Here is a 15739-nt window from a genome sequence, read left to right on the forward strand (position 1 = left end):
TTTTCCTTTATATAACTATCAGTTTTGACCCATTACAATAAACATGTAATACTTTATACCTTTTAAAAGTATATAATAAATTTTTTAAAGGGAGAGGATGTGAGCAAATAAAGGACAAATTTTTCTCACAGCTCACTGTGAGTATATTAGAACTGAAATACTGTTTTTAGCAATCTGAAGTTACTTACATAACTGAAACAGTTAAGATATTTTTCTTTCTCTATTATATAAATGATATACCTGTAGAAAGTCTCATGCTTATACAAATTTTCACACACTATTTCAACACCCTATAAATAGGGAGAAAATGAAAGAAGTGAAACAGAGAGGCTGTGTGCATTGCTGGAGCTCACACAGTAAAATCCTGACTCCTCCTGCTATGCTCTTATAAAAATAAACAGGCTGGGTATGTTAAGTTAAATACAGATGCTGTGGATCTGTGACAAATGGTAATGACTGTGACCAAAGATACCACTGTGGCAAAGGCATTCTCCATCTTAACTCCTAATGCATTGATTGGAAAAATAAAAAACAAACTTTTTACCTTTGCTACTAGCTCTCTCTATGCAGTTATAGACCTTAAATCCTGAGAAAAGCATGAAATAATTACCAGGTACCTTGTGGGGTTCTCTGCAACAAAGCAGAACCTATGGTGTCCTGAACTAGAATATGAGAAAAAAATTGGAATACAATATTAAGTTACTCTGGTGGTTTCGAGAAGGCCTGACTTTCAGACTCTTGAATAATGGGAAGGGGAAGTTATTTAATACACTTAGAATATTTAGTTTTACTTTGTAAAGCTTTAATAAGCACATGTGCACAAAAGTCAAAAAATAAATTTTATCTAGATTAAGCATAAATCTGAGACTATTAGTAATATCATGATATAGTCATTTTTTAAAGCTAACTGGCCACCATTTTCTACTAAGAACACTGTTTCTTAAAAATGCAACAGACAGATCACTCTTTGGAAGAGAGGGGATGGAGAAAGGGTAGAAAAAGGACCCAAGTTTATGCTGTTTGGATGATGACGTAATATTTATTAATCATTTACTGCAGAAGCAATTTTTAATAAACTTTTAACTGATCAAAATGTGTCAGAAAATTGGATCACTGACAAGCTACTGTTTCTGTCTGAAATGTGAGCCGGTCCCCAGATTTAAGACCTGTTAAACTGCCTAAGAAATCATGGCAGTAATATGACATTAACATTTAATCCACATTAAATGTATTTTAATTTGCACACATTACACAGGACACACTTGTTTGTTAAAAGGAAAGAGAAAAAAAGTATGGAATTGATCTTCTAGAAGGAAGAAAAAATTCATGCTATTTTAACTCACGATTGCAGAAGTGTCTATTTTAATATGCACATTTACCCTAAACCTCAAATATATATTGGCTTAAGTGAAAAAAAATCAAAATGCGGGGAGGAGAGGGATCTATTACAGTGAAGTCATTAAATAGTATATGAAGTAATAAATATTTTTCATCAGTGTTTAATAAATATATACAATATACGAGTACCAGCAGTGCATTTTGAGATAACTATGTTCTCAAACTCATTTAGACAAATGTCAAAAACATTTTTTGCCAGTGTGGGGAGGGCTATGTGTATCTGCTGCTCAATTCTGTTGTGAACCTGAAACTGCTCTAAAAGAATAAAGTCTATTTAAAAAACACACATTTTTTCAGAACACAGTGGGGAAATATTAAAATAAGACAGATATTTTAAAATGCAACAAACAAAAGACTAATGACTTTAGAATAGGGTTCATAACCTCTGCTTGAATCCTCAAAAGTATGACAATAATACATTAATTGTGTCTATGCTTGTGTTATATAAAATTATTAGTCTGTGAACTGAAATACAGAGGTTTTACTTGCAAGTTCTACGTAAAATAGCCTAAAGCAGAGAGGAAAGGGCTTTTATTATAATGTCGTATTATTATTGATGAGTACGTAATAGCAATGGGTCAGCCTACATTTCTGGCAAGCAGCGACTACATTCTACAAACCACTGATGGGCTAAACAAGCTATTAATGACAGTTGCTTTTCAATACTAAAAACGGTCAGACTGTGTTGCCTGACCACAAGGACAAGTAGGTCATCACTCTCAAATGTTATACAATATAAGAAACATAAATGAGACCTCTGTGGGGAGAAAAAACCCACAGGTATGGCTCCAGAGTTCTTTTGCTATTCAACTATTAATAGAAAGCAAATCCCACTTAAAGTTGTAAATACTTGTTACTCTTTTTACTAAAAGATTTATCATCACTTATTTAACTTCCCACCTTATGCTGAACAAAGTATTATTAGTCCTAGTGTCCAGATCCAGCTCTGAAATATACAACTTAATATTCAGAACCAAAATAAGGGGAAAAAAAATTAGCCCTCTGTTTCTCTTGCAGAGTAAGATGATGAATTTTTTTGGCTCTGTAGTAACCTGTGGAGTGTCTGTCTCTCTGGATTTATGAATGCCCAACCAATCATTCATAGGTTGTAGAATCAGACTCAATGAGTATATGGAGGAAACATCTAGATTTTTCATCAGATGCAGAGGGCTTAATTCATTGGACACATGTCTTTCAAGTCAATGTCTTTCAATGGACTTCTTTTTCTGGTGGTCGCTGGACCAGCAGCATCAGCCTCACTTGGGAGCTTGCTAAATGCAGAAACTCATCCCACCCCAGATCCAGAGTTTAAACAACATCCCCAGGAGATTCATATGCACATTAAAGATGGTGAAGCACTGACCTAGATCATGTCTCCCCACCCCAACCCACCCCCAGTTATCTGACTTTTCAGAAAAGAGAACAAGGGAAGTTTTAGAAATACATACTGATCAGGATAATTCACTACATTCCCTGCCAAAGGGGGCATGGCACAGCAGTCCTTCTTTCAAGCCAGAAACAAGCCACGAAACTATTTTGACCTAAAAAAGGTGACAATTTTTCATATAGCCCAACCTAATATATTCAGATCTCAATTCTTCTCCCAAGAGGAAAGGGTAGCATTATTTTTAGTTTACTAATAAAACAGTAATAGCTGTATTGTAATCAAATGGCAAGGTTCTATCTCTTGTACATTTTCATAATGTAAAAATAAAAATGCATGTTAATATCACCTACCTGACTGTATTAAAAACACTCTAAAAAGTAAACATTTTGATTCCCATTCAGTAGTTCAATAAGGGCTACTACTCACTATATTATCCAGAATTTTTAAACATAAGATGGGAGAAAAATATGGAGTCAGCTACCTTTGATGTTACAGACAACTTAGAGTCACTTTTCCACACCTTAGGACACTGTTAATAAAAAAAAGTTAGAAGTAACATCACCACCTAATAACCACCCACCTCTACCCCTTTAACCCTATTGCGTTAACAGACATACACTGGGGTCACACTGGAAGGTCTTTAATTTGTATGTAATTCTTCATCAAACAAAAAGTATTATTTCCTTAAGGTCATTATGAAATCTAAGCACAACATTATAAGCAATGTTTTCACTCATTTTCTCTAAGTCTTTAAATGGATATGGACACTGAACTCTGGAGATGTTCTGTATTCAATTCAGCTGACTATTCAGCAGGATTCCCACAGGAAGACTCCTTAGGATTCAAGGTCTACTCAACATTGATTTCCACCATTTTCTATTATGAATTTCTCTTTTGAGGTAAAAATTTCCATAGACCGCTCCACACTCCTAACAGTAGTTGTAAATTGAATACATAATTGACGTACAAACAAAAATCATCCCCAGAAAAACAAAGTACAACACTAAAATAGAAAGCAATTCATCCCCAGAAAAATTAGCCAGAAACAATCAACTTTGTGAATTATTCTAGCAAAACAAGGCCGATGAAAAAAATGGCAATGCCTCAAGGAAAAAAACCCTAATTATCTGTAAGGGTAAAAAAATAAGGGTGGTACCAGAGATATCAAGAGCAGAATAATATTTAAAGAATGCCAAGGAAAAAAAGCCAAAGATTTTATGTCCAGTCAAGCTGCCATTCAAGTGGCAAGACTCCAGAAAACAGCTTGGAATGTGCAAGATCCTAGGGATTACTGCACACAGGAGCCTTTCCTGAGTAATATACTAGTGGGTAAGTTTTATACAAACAGGAGGTAAGTGGGGAAATAAGAGCAAACAAACTGATGACAAATATTTACTATATTTAATTTGAGAATTGATTCTAAAAGGAGGTAACAGCATGGACGGAAGAACAGTATGCATACATTTCACATTCTAACAAGAAGCAAGAACACAGCAAGATTAAACAGGAGGAAAAAGGAAGAAAGGGAAAGAATAACAGGAGCAACTTCTATAATGAAGGTAATAGGTGGGAGTCAAAGGATGCCATTTAAAAGGTTAAATAGGATTAAGGGGGATTAAAAGCATTGTAAAGGGTATAAATACAAAGGTAACCACTAGAACAAAAGCACAAACCTTCCTAAGTTTCAATCCTCATAATTATAATAGCTCTTCAGAGACAATTCTCTATAATGTTCTGCACATCTTTCAACAGCCATCAGCCTTTGGGCAGAACTATCTTTTCAAAGATGTTTTGTATAGCAGTCTTGGAAGAGAGACAGAATCTTCCCCTAGGTCAGAAGGCAGTTTTGTTACCTAACTAGGATAATAAAAATAATGTTTTCCTCTTGGGCAAGTTTGGGCAGATTTTCTAACAGCTCCTTAAAGAACTCTTAAATCTGGAGCCCCTCAGCTATGACACAAAACCCCTGGGTATGCAGCATCACCCTATGGGACTTGAGGATCAAGGGGAACCTATACAACCATGAAGTATATGCTACTTTTTGTGCTGTTAGTAAGAAAATGCTTTCTCTCTGACCCAGGCAATCTTGTGTCTTCTGCCAGCATCTGTGAAAGGCTGGCAGGCATGCAACTGGGGCTAAAATCTCAGACCCTTAATAAAGAAAACACAGCTAAACAGAGAAAGAAACACAGTAAATATAATGATACATACAGTAACTATGGAGTGATTTCCAGGACATACTGCTAAGTGAGCAATACAAAAAAGTATATACAGTATGCTTTTATAAGAAAGTGGAAATAGGACTACATACACATATGCATGTACCTATATATATATACACATATATTCTTAATTTTACAAAAAGCACAGGAAGGGTAACTCGAGACAGGAGAAAGCAGGTGTGGGTATATGGAGAAAAGAATCATCAATGGATGATGGGCGCCAACCTTCAAATGTTCTGTCTAGAATTTTAAACAGACATAGGCTTTATGGATAGTAGACAAGTTTGTGAGAAGAAAAATAAAATGTCTTGGGGAGAATATTATAAGAAATTTAAACTAAGAATGGCATGCTGCACAGTTCCCAGGAAGAGCTGGTAACATAGAAGGAAACGAATGATGGGACAAAGATTGTGACAAATAAATGAAATCAGCCTTTGACAAGGTTCCAGGGAGTCCACCTATCTTTACTCGGGTTACAGATAACTGAATACCAAGAAGAGCCCATAAACAGTATAAAGACAGTGCAACTGTGTCTGTGTCTTTGTGGCAAGTATAACATAATGCTTATGTCATTTTCCTTAACTGACTTAAATTTATACTGAATATTATTAGTGTACAACACAATATATATGTATATATATTTGATATTATGTATTGATGCATTCACATTATTGTTAATAGTTCAGTCAGTGGGTCAATTTTACAACGTCAAGTTATAGTGTCTTTTGAATAACTTAGATAAAATGCATTAAAATCATCTACTTCCACTACCTGTTATACAAGTCTTGGCTTTCTCATCCCTAAAATGTGTATCTTTAAAATATATTTGAGGTATATTACCCAGATTAAAATTGAAATATAACTTAGAGTCAAGAATAGAAAAGAATAATTAGCGAACAATTACTCCTAACTGCAATACAAGTGGTTATACTTCATCAAAGGGTTTTAAATATTTTTAGTTGAAGAATTCTTTCTTCAGATGAAATCTTATTTTAAAATTGAAAGTACATAAAATGACTAAAAGTCTAACTATTCTGGTTTAAGTGGGCCATGGAAGTCTGAGTGCCACCTGCTTTGTGGAGTCTTCCTGGCAGCCCAAGGCAGTTAGAAAAACCACTGCTGCATAAGATCACAAGTAGAGTATAAATGCATGAAATAGTCACTGAAAATAAGTTCACACTAGTAAGTGTAAAAAATATGAAATTTAAACTAAAAAAGATCTAACTCATTTACTGATGAAAATAAACCAAATAAATATAAAGTCTTTTTACTAAATAATAGTTTACAAAACAAGTATAAAAGACAGCTCATTTTGGCACTATGTAACCTGTCCTTCCTTGTTATAAGGCCCCAAATGATTCTGGTATTAGACTTGCTACATTAATCTTTTTATTCTGATGCCCATATGTATGTCCTAAATAAATGAGCCACTATGAAGTGATAAACAGAAATTTGAGAAATAATTTTTAATAATGAAAATAACAATGTTATTTACTTACATCTGACCTGGACAAATACATGTAGCTGAATTTTTCTAACTAGGTTCTTATATTCTGTTTTTTAATAATTAGTCTGTAATTTTTACGGTCATTTGATCATTTTTCAAAAGTCTAGATTTCCTCAGTTTCCTTTAGCCATTGACAGGAAAACCAAAAATCCTTTCCAAACCAAAAACTACTATTAATAAAAATGAAGCTGTCCATTACCACTGTTTGCTATGTGGGAGCAGAACAAAAGCACATTAATAGTTAACAAAGCTACAATATGATATACGAATGGAGTCTCGCATTAAAAAAGTACTTAGATTGTATTTACAAAAGAATCTCTATCATTAATTATTCAACATTTGGATTTGACCAGAAACCAGAGCATGACTTTATAATGCTCTGTTTAAATGAACTACTTAATGTTATAACAAACACTCAGTGTGGTGAACTCAAGGAATTTTGGACCAGGTATAATATAACAGCTTTTCCAATTTTTTGATCAGTGGACAGATTTTAATGTTGTGCTTTAAAAATGTTTACTTAAACCAAAAATTTTGCATCTCAATTATTTTATATTCTAAAACTGAATGTATTTTAACCAAACCAATGCATTATTCATAAAGCAAAGACATCAGGAAAAACAAAGCTGTGCCTTCTTTCAAAGCCGTTAAATTGCTAAAACATACCATATTTATGCATGCAATATTTGATTGTGTTTTTCTTAAAACACAAGCTTGTTTTTGTCAGATCAAGATATGCCAAAAATTCTACACCAAACATTTTTGTTTATAATTAAAGCAATCATCAATCCAAGGATTGTCATCCATTTTATTTCATCTCTACATCAAAAAAAAAAAAAAGTAATTTAAAAAAAATTTAATTCCCTTGAAATGATAAGATAAATGAAAATGTAAGTGCCTTCACATAATAACGGTAAGCTGACCCTTTGGGAAATGGTTGACTTTCTCAATACAAGGTATTCAAAGCTCATTCAAAAGTGTTCATTTAGAATGCAGATATCAAAGATGATGCAAATGTTCAAGAGAAAATTAGAACTTACCAGATGTTCTAATCCAGCTTTGATGTTTCCAGATTCCCTAAAATAGAAGAATAAAAGTTCTAAATAGTTGTTAAGCCCTTGTCTGCTGCAACTTATGTTTACCTCAAAAATATTTTATAAACTCGTAATTTTTTCATATATCTTTCTTGATATTCATAGTAACACTGTTTTTAAGGACAAAACAATTTCCTTAGGGAACAGATAATTTATTTACACCTAATAATAGTACTACCACTAAAATTGATATTCCATTAACAGAAAGAATGTTTCAGATTTTTCAGTCAGTGGAAAGAAATCAAGTATATTATTATCTTATTACTTGCATACTGTCTTCATTTTACATTAGTTTTTTCATTAGATTTTATGTTTTATCAACATTTATTATGAAAATGTTCAAACATACAGATTGTATCCACCATGTAGAATCTACAATTGCCATTTTAGTATATTTGCTTTATCAAATATCCATCCATTCATGGTTACATTTTTATATAAAGATTATGCACAAAAAGAATGTTTGTGAGCACAATGGCTAAATAACTAAATCTTAAATTTTTTCCTGCCATTAATTTATTAACTTAGTGCCCACTACAAATCAGGAACTAAGACTTCTGTAATATTAAAAACCAGAATATCACCAATGGAAACACAAACATAAAATATCATGATATACATTAAGTATTTAATTTCTTGTTTTTCACTTTAAAAAAGACTGCTGATAAAACTAAAAATACAAGTAACTGTACACGTAGCAAAGATAACTTAAATACACATTTGGCAAAATATGGCAAATACTTCGGTATTTTTGCTGATTTCAGTCAATGAAAATTAGAGACAAATGGACTTTGATTTTTCTCACTCTGACCAAGTAGTATTTTAATTCCATCATAAATGCCATGCCTTATTTGTTTTAACATAAAATTATACTTCTACCACTCTGCAGGAAATAATTATAAAACATCCAACAGCAGTATTTTTGCATTCATTATGTTTAATCTTTTCCCCACACCTTTCTTTCTCTGAAGGGGCCTCAATTTTATTCCTTTTCTCTTTATTTTGTCTCCAATTCTTTTTTGGGGGGGGGCAAAAATCTACTTACTGCTGTTTCATTTGTCTTGCTATACAATCTTTTCAAATTTCCCTATCTTTTCCCTTTGGATCTACTGCTTGAAAACTATTCTCATGGTTTCCAACCTTTGCTCCCAACTGCCCAGTCTGGTATCTTGGGAATAAATTCCAGTGTCTACTGATTAGCACTCATCTTTAGCCATTCTCCTCTGCTTTCTACTTCTGGCAATCTTAGTAATACTATATATTCAACGTTTAAAATTTTAAGGATTTCTGAAACTCATTCTCTGGATGCAGTCCTAAATGACAAATGATAGAAATAAATTGCAACAAGGTGTCAGAGAAGGCCAATAGCTACATAGATAATTATTTAAACTGTATTATTATACAATTAATGCATGTATTGGAGCTGGAAGTAAAATGAATCTTTAACGTTTTCACAAGGTCATGCTCATACAGCCATTTGTGCAATTTAAAATTTAAATAAAAAGAATAATATATCTGACAGTGTAAGATATGTATACGTGTGTGTATACACATTGCAATAAAATTAAATCGTCCTCCCATCACTGACTCCCAGGTCTCAATCACTGATATTAGCTATGTGTTTGTTCTTCTAAAATAGTCTATGCTCTGTGTGTATGCTTGTGTGTGTATCTGTGTGTGTCTCTTCTTCTGTTGTTGTTGTTTTTTTTAACCCAGACAGAAGCATACTACACACACTGTTTTCTACCTTCACTTGGCAATCTACCTTGGAGTTTATACCATATAATACACATCTATTTCATTTCTCCCCCATGGCTACATTGTCATGTAATGGTTCTTAATAGAAAATAATGTTGCAATATAAAAGAACAAAAATGCTAAGACTCAAAATACACAAGTCCATAATTTATTATCTGAAACCACTGAGGCTAGACATGCTTCATCAGAATATTCTGGATTTTAAGAAAGGTAGTAAGGTACATATAATGTATGTCATAAAACACTGATAGCAAGGCTTGAAGAAGCATCTCATCATCATACATATTAATAATTCAGAAAGAAACATGAATGTCCACCTAAAGTGGGATAAACAAAGACTATAAATAGACTCATTTCAGGATAGGTTTTGCTATTAACTGACTTTGCCACAAACTTAGGGAAAACCTCCCAATTTTCTGAGCTATTTGCATTTTGGAATCAGAGATAAGAAACTATTATTTAAAGAAAAAAAAAGAAAGAAAGAAAAGGTTGGTTTGGCTATACTTCCAAGTGATTCTTTAAATAAAGTGATTTTAGGAAACTTGCATTTTGAATGTAATGCCTGAAAGAAAACCAGACATAATCCTTGACACATGCCCTTTCCTTCACTACCAAATATAAACAAATGTAACCAACCACAGGGTTTTGGCTATGCAACATCCTTTATTATCATTTAGATTTAACAACTTCTTTCTATCTTCACAGCTGTATCATTATTTTAGGCCATTATCCATTCTCTCCCTGATTTCTGCAAAGCTTCTCAATGGGTCCCAATGACCCCTGCCTTGCCCCATGTCAATTCATCTCCATAATACATCAAGATCTTTCTAAAATGTAAGCTTGATCATGTCAATTCCCTTCTTAAAATCCATGATATCCCGCTACACTCCAATTTACTAATTCCCCGTTATCTTGCCAAAGTTATATCACATGGAAAGTGACAGCACAGCCATAAAAAAAACTACGTAACAACCTTGCTTCAATCATCACTGAGCCACTCACTCTCTCTCCCTGAGATGTTGCTTTTCTCCGAACCTCCTCCAACTCTCCTCATCTCTCTAAAGAACGAAAACATTCTTCAGGAGTCAACCTAAACTATACTTTCACTGAGGAAAACTCTTCCTCACAAATGAAGTAATGAACTCTTTCCCATGTGTTCACATCACAAAGTTCCCACACTTTATTATAAATACCTATTTACTTTCCCATTGACAACCACTAAAATGAAAACTCCTTGAGAACATGGACATGGACTGCATCTTTCTAATTTTTATACCCCAGCATCCAATACGGTGTCTGAATCAGAGTATGTATTCAACTAATAAGAGTCTAACATGTAACCATCACCAAGACAAGCCTGGATGGAGAGTCAGTAGCAACCATCTCAGGTTTCTGAGTGGTCCTACCCAGCCCAATACCACTCAAAGAATCAAGGCAACTACAAAAGTGAGTAGCGATTTGGAAGAACAGTACTGGGAGTTGGGTGCATGTGTGTGGTAGATGGTTGCTTTGCTTTGTTTTGGTTTGTGTTGTTTTTGGAATTGTAGGATAACACAATGGAAAAAGTGGTTGACTGTGTCCAGAGTAGAACAATTAACCTCGAGAAGCACAAGCCAGAGCTTAGATTTTCACCCCTCTTCTTAGATTAAAATTACTAGCCAAGGCAGCTGAATGTTGCAAAGAAATAAAAGAGACACATGAGGAAAGTATTAAGACCTCTGAGGTGTGCAGGCACAAGAACAGAAAAACAACAAAGAAAGCAATCTCATCCAGAGAAAACAGAATAGATTGAACAAGAATATAATGTAAGTATAATAACATATTCAAAGATAAGGGAAGATTTTTAGATATTAAATATGAAAAAAGTTATGAAAAAGAATCAATATGATCATGAGTATTAGAAATACAATAGTTTGAAGTAAAGAATTCAGAGCATGAATTGAAAGCACAACAGCTACAGACCGAGAATGAATTAGTAAGCTGGAACACTGGGTAGAACAACTCTCCCAGAAGGCACAGGAAAGGGATGAAAAGACAGAATAAACAAGAGATAAAATTAAGAACAGGAGTAGAATTGTAAACACCTATATAATAGGAATCATAGAAGGAAAGCAAAGACAAAATAAAAGAAGAAATATTTGAATAAATAATGGCCAAAATTTCCTAGATATAGAAATACTCACATCTTAGATTGCAAGGGTACATAGAGCACTGAACTGTATAGTTAAAGGAAAATCCACAGCAAAGCATAATATAAAGGTCATTAAGACTATTACAGATCAAGAGAAAAGGCAAAGTTTCTAGAAAGAAAAAGCACAATCCTCCATAAAGGAAGAATAACACTGACACCAGACTTTGCGACACTATGCTAAACAATGGAGTATTAACTTCCAAGAGAAAGTGTTTTTAAGAAAAAAGACTGTGACCCTAGAATTTATATACAGCAAATAAACTAGTATTTAAAGGAAAAATAAAGAAAATTTTAAACTACAAGGTCTCAGGATATTCACCATACAAAGACATTATTTGAAACAAGTTCTGAGGAATGTAATGCAGTAAGAAGAGAAATAAATCCAGGAAGAAGCAACAACATAAAGCAAGTAAAGGCTGGCATAGAACATAGTAATTATTGTAGTCTAAGTAATCAATGACTTAAAAGAAAACTAAAGAAAGGTCACTCATAACAATCCAGAATTAAACTGCCAGTGAAGATTCTTAGTTTGGGTAACAAACAAATCCAGCAATGTGTGATTCACAAGAGACTCATAAAACAAAAGGATTCAGAAAGGTTTTCAAAAAAGAGATAGTAAAAGATAAAGCCAGGCAAACATGAACCAAAATAAAGCTGAGGTGGTGACTTTAATGACAAAATATATTTAAGCCACTGTCCCTCCAAGATATATATACATATTTTGATAGGTATATATTTTTATGTATATAAACATGAAGGAAAGCCATTCTATTGTAGTAAAAGATAACAGGTCAAGAAATTTTCATTTGTATCTAGAAGGTTTGCAAATTTGTAAAGCTTAATATGTATCATAAATTGGGGACATCAAAGTTTCAAGGTTTCATGAAAAACAGTTTTCTTTAGTCTTACTTTGGGTAGAAAGACAAGGAAGGGGGCCATCTCAAAACAACACAGATAAAGCATCATGAGTACATAAATACTACATGGGACAGCATGACGTATAGTCCTGGTTCTAGAAGCAAAACAGCTCATCTCAAATTTAAGCTCGAGTACAAAATAGTTGAATGAGCTTGGGTAATAATCCAACTTCTCTGAAGCTCAGATCATTCACCTATGATGTGAAGAAGATTTTGTAATACTTGCTTTACCTAGCACATAAGGTTGCTGTGTAAAAATAAGCATGATAATGTATATGAAAGTACACTCTAAATTGTAATGTGCTATAGAAATCTGTTATTATGGTGGATACTTAAATACAAAAGTCTTAAAAGTGGTTCCAGAAGTCTTAATGAGTTTTTTTAAAATAGAGGCAAAATTCAAGGCATCGACAGAAGGATCTTGCAACAAATGGTATAAAGCCTGTCCTCTTTAGTGGTGTCTCTTGGGTTGTCCCTGTCATGACTTCATCAATATTTGTGCAACTCCTTTTGCCCTGTGCTGAAAGCAGACTTAATTCAATTATAGGTCTCAAAACTGATAAAATGGTCCTGAAGTGGAAAATGGGAAGAGATTATTGGCAAATGAATAAAGATTTGTATCGAACTAACACACAAGAGTACAGCAGGTCTTTTTTTAATCATTCCCTGTCTTAAATCTTCTGGGAACCATGAGTTTCCCTTTCCCTCATGCAGCACATCGATTTCTGAATTAGACTGCAATATTAAATAATTAATATACTTGCCATGATTGATGTTTTGCATTAGTTGAATATTAGGTTATCAATCAAAATCCACTTGGTTTAATGTAATAATATTGAAAAAGTGTCACGGGCTGTTCATCCAATTTGTAGTTGAGGCAGCACAGATAGTAATGTTGGCATAACACAAGGCTCTGAAGCAGGAAATGCAGTGGCTCAACATGTATGAGGTAGACAATTTGAAACTAACTGGGAAATGGCTGAGACTGTCCTAAATAAACCTAGTGGCACCTGTCAGTGTCAATGTGAGGTCTCCTTCCAGCAGGAAGATGCCAGGAATCAATCATATTATGTCAGGCAAGGAAAAAAAATTAATATAAAGATACCGATTTACCTTTGTGGCAAACAGATATTATTTTGCCAAAGGAAGCAGGCTCTAAATCCAGAAGCTGTTGCTACTATAAAGCTTATTTCCTCTGAAGAAATTTCTAAACAAATAGACTAAGATTTTTTTAGATCTGGTCTTACTACGAAGGGATCAACTTTCTTTTTTTTAAACATGAGAACAAATTACACCAAAGTAATCATTCAGGTTTTATAACGGTCTAAGGGAATCAGGTCAAAGAGCCACAATTAATAATGATATTTATTTTGACAAAACAGCTTTCCTTCTGATGATGGCATTCCCCTTTACTCTCAATATTATGTATCAAAACTGTCAAACTATTAGCTTAGAAAAAAATTTGTAATTACTTTCCTCTCCTAGTAAAAGCAAATTTTTCCCATCACATTTTATTAAATCAATCTAAAATCTATTATGGATTTACTTACAAAAGTAATATTTTATAACAAATTATAAACAAAAGACATCCAAAAGAAAAGTGACTTTTTGGGTGGGGAGCAGAAAAGTAACAAAATGAATATAAACCAAAACCATTTCATAAAGCAAGCCAAAAATCCACTGAGTGTTTAGTTACAGAATAGAAGCCATAATGCATGTAACTATATGAAGTAGCATTAAAATCTGATTTCACTGACCATGAAATAAAAGATTAAATATATTTATAATCAGTAATGTGTATGTATTAGCCCATATAAAATGTGCACACATACAGTAATCATGAAAAACAGAGTAACTCTTAAAGAAAAATTTTACAGGTTTCTTTTTGTCATGAACTAAGCATGTTATTCACTTTTAAAAGATTACTATGCTGCAGTTTTCTACAGCTATAAGAGCTATAAGATCATAGTTAATTTTGTACTTTCTTTCATACAGCAAAAATCTATATGAGCTGGGGCTTTTTTATAATGGCAGAATTTTTAAAAGAGTTCTAAGTTACAAAAATACCTAAAATATCTCTTATCTCAAATAATAGCTGACAAATTTTTACACATACAAGACCTTGGTATGTACCAAATATTATTAATGAAAAATCTGGTAATATATAAATCTAAGAAAAACTTGGGTTCAAATTCCAAAGCTACTACTTGACTAAATAACTTTGTCAGGTTATGTATCTTCTCTAATTTGCCATTTTAAAATTCAAATCAAGATAAACAGCATACCTGCAGAAGTCACTTAATAAATACTGGCTCAATCTGACAGACTAAATAATGGACCAACTGACTGTATTTCACTTTCAAAATCAAGAAATATCTTTATAGATGTTAGCTTTTTAAACTACATTAAAATCTGTTTCAACTGTTAATACCTATAAACAAACATCAGTCTACTTTTCAACTAACAGACATACTAAGAGCTTGGCCCAATTTCTAGCAACCAATAAAAATACCATGTATATCCTAACATAAGCATATTCTTCTATCCTGATCTCGTTGAAAGGAGATAAAATTAAAAAGTGTGTTGAACAAATGAGATGCTGAGTGAAAAAAGCAATGTTCCAAAGGCACACATGGACTGTGTGAGCAAGTAGGCAAAAAGAATCCAGGGTGTTAGAAGCTGGGATAATTATTAACTACGAGGGAAGAGAGGGATAAGAATTGAGACTTTGCATAAGGAATTTTTCCAGATGTGGTGATAATCTATTTCTCAATCTGCATAGTTGTTATAGTTACATTTATGTTGTGATAATAAAGAAACCTAACACTTAAAAAATTTTTTTAAATTAAAAAGTTTTTCGAAAAAAGTGAGCAAAAATAATTTCTCAGTCACCTAATTTTTTCTTTAACATTTAAACCCCAATAACAAAAATACAGAATATCACCACTAAGTTCCAAAAAGGTCTTCCTTAGAATTCTCAGTTTCAACTTAACAGGTCTGGTTAGAATTCTCAGCATTCTTCTGATTGGAAAATATCCTGCAGATTAGTGGCTCTAAGTATATATTTTTAGGTTACCACAGTTCAGAATAGTAGTTTTCAAATGTTCGTATTTTACAAGTAGCTATTGATCTGACTGATTATTATCTACAATAAATTCTGCTCTAGAACTTATAAATTATTTGCAAAGGCAAATATACTATGGTTAATGAATTTCATGTGTACTATTCTCTTTTTAAGACTCTTTAATTAGTTTTACAAATATTA

At 33.1% G+C, this 15739-nt stretch overlaps 1 protein-coding gene across 4 annotated transcripts in view; it reads right to left on the reverse strand.

Moving 5' to 3' along the window:
- The window catches only part of RSRC1 (arginine and serine rich coiled-coil 1), a 349746-nt gene that overhangs the window by 181228 nt on the left and 152779 nt on the right, over nucleotides 1-15739 (reverse strand). For all 4 annotated transcript variants that reach the window (XM_032485537.1, XM_032485545.1, XM_032485521.1 and 1 more), the window contains one exon: nucleotides 7555-7591. In XM_032485537.1, coding sequence (XP_032341428.1) covers nucleotides 7555-7591 — 37 coding nt within the window. The remainder of the gene's footprint in view (nucleotides 1-7554; nucleotides 7592-15739) is intronic.

The sequence above is a fragment of the Camelus ferus genome, chromosome 1, assembly GCF_009834535.1.
Source record: "Camelus ferus isolate YT-003-E chromosome 1, BCGSAC_Cfer_1.0, whole genome shotgun sequence".
In the NCBI taxonomy this organism is placed as follows: domain Eukaryota; kingdom Metazoa; phylum Chordata; class Mammalia; order Artiodactyla; family Camelidae; genus Camelus; species Camelus ferus.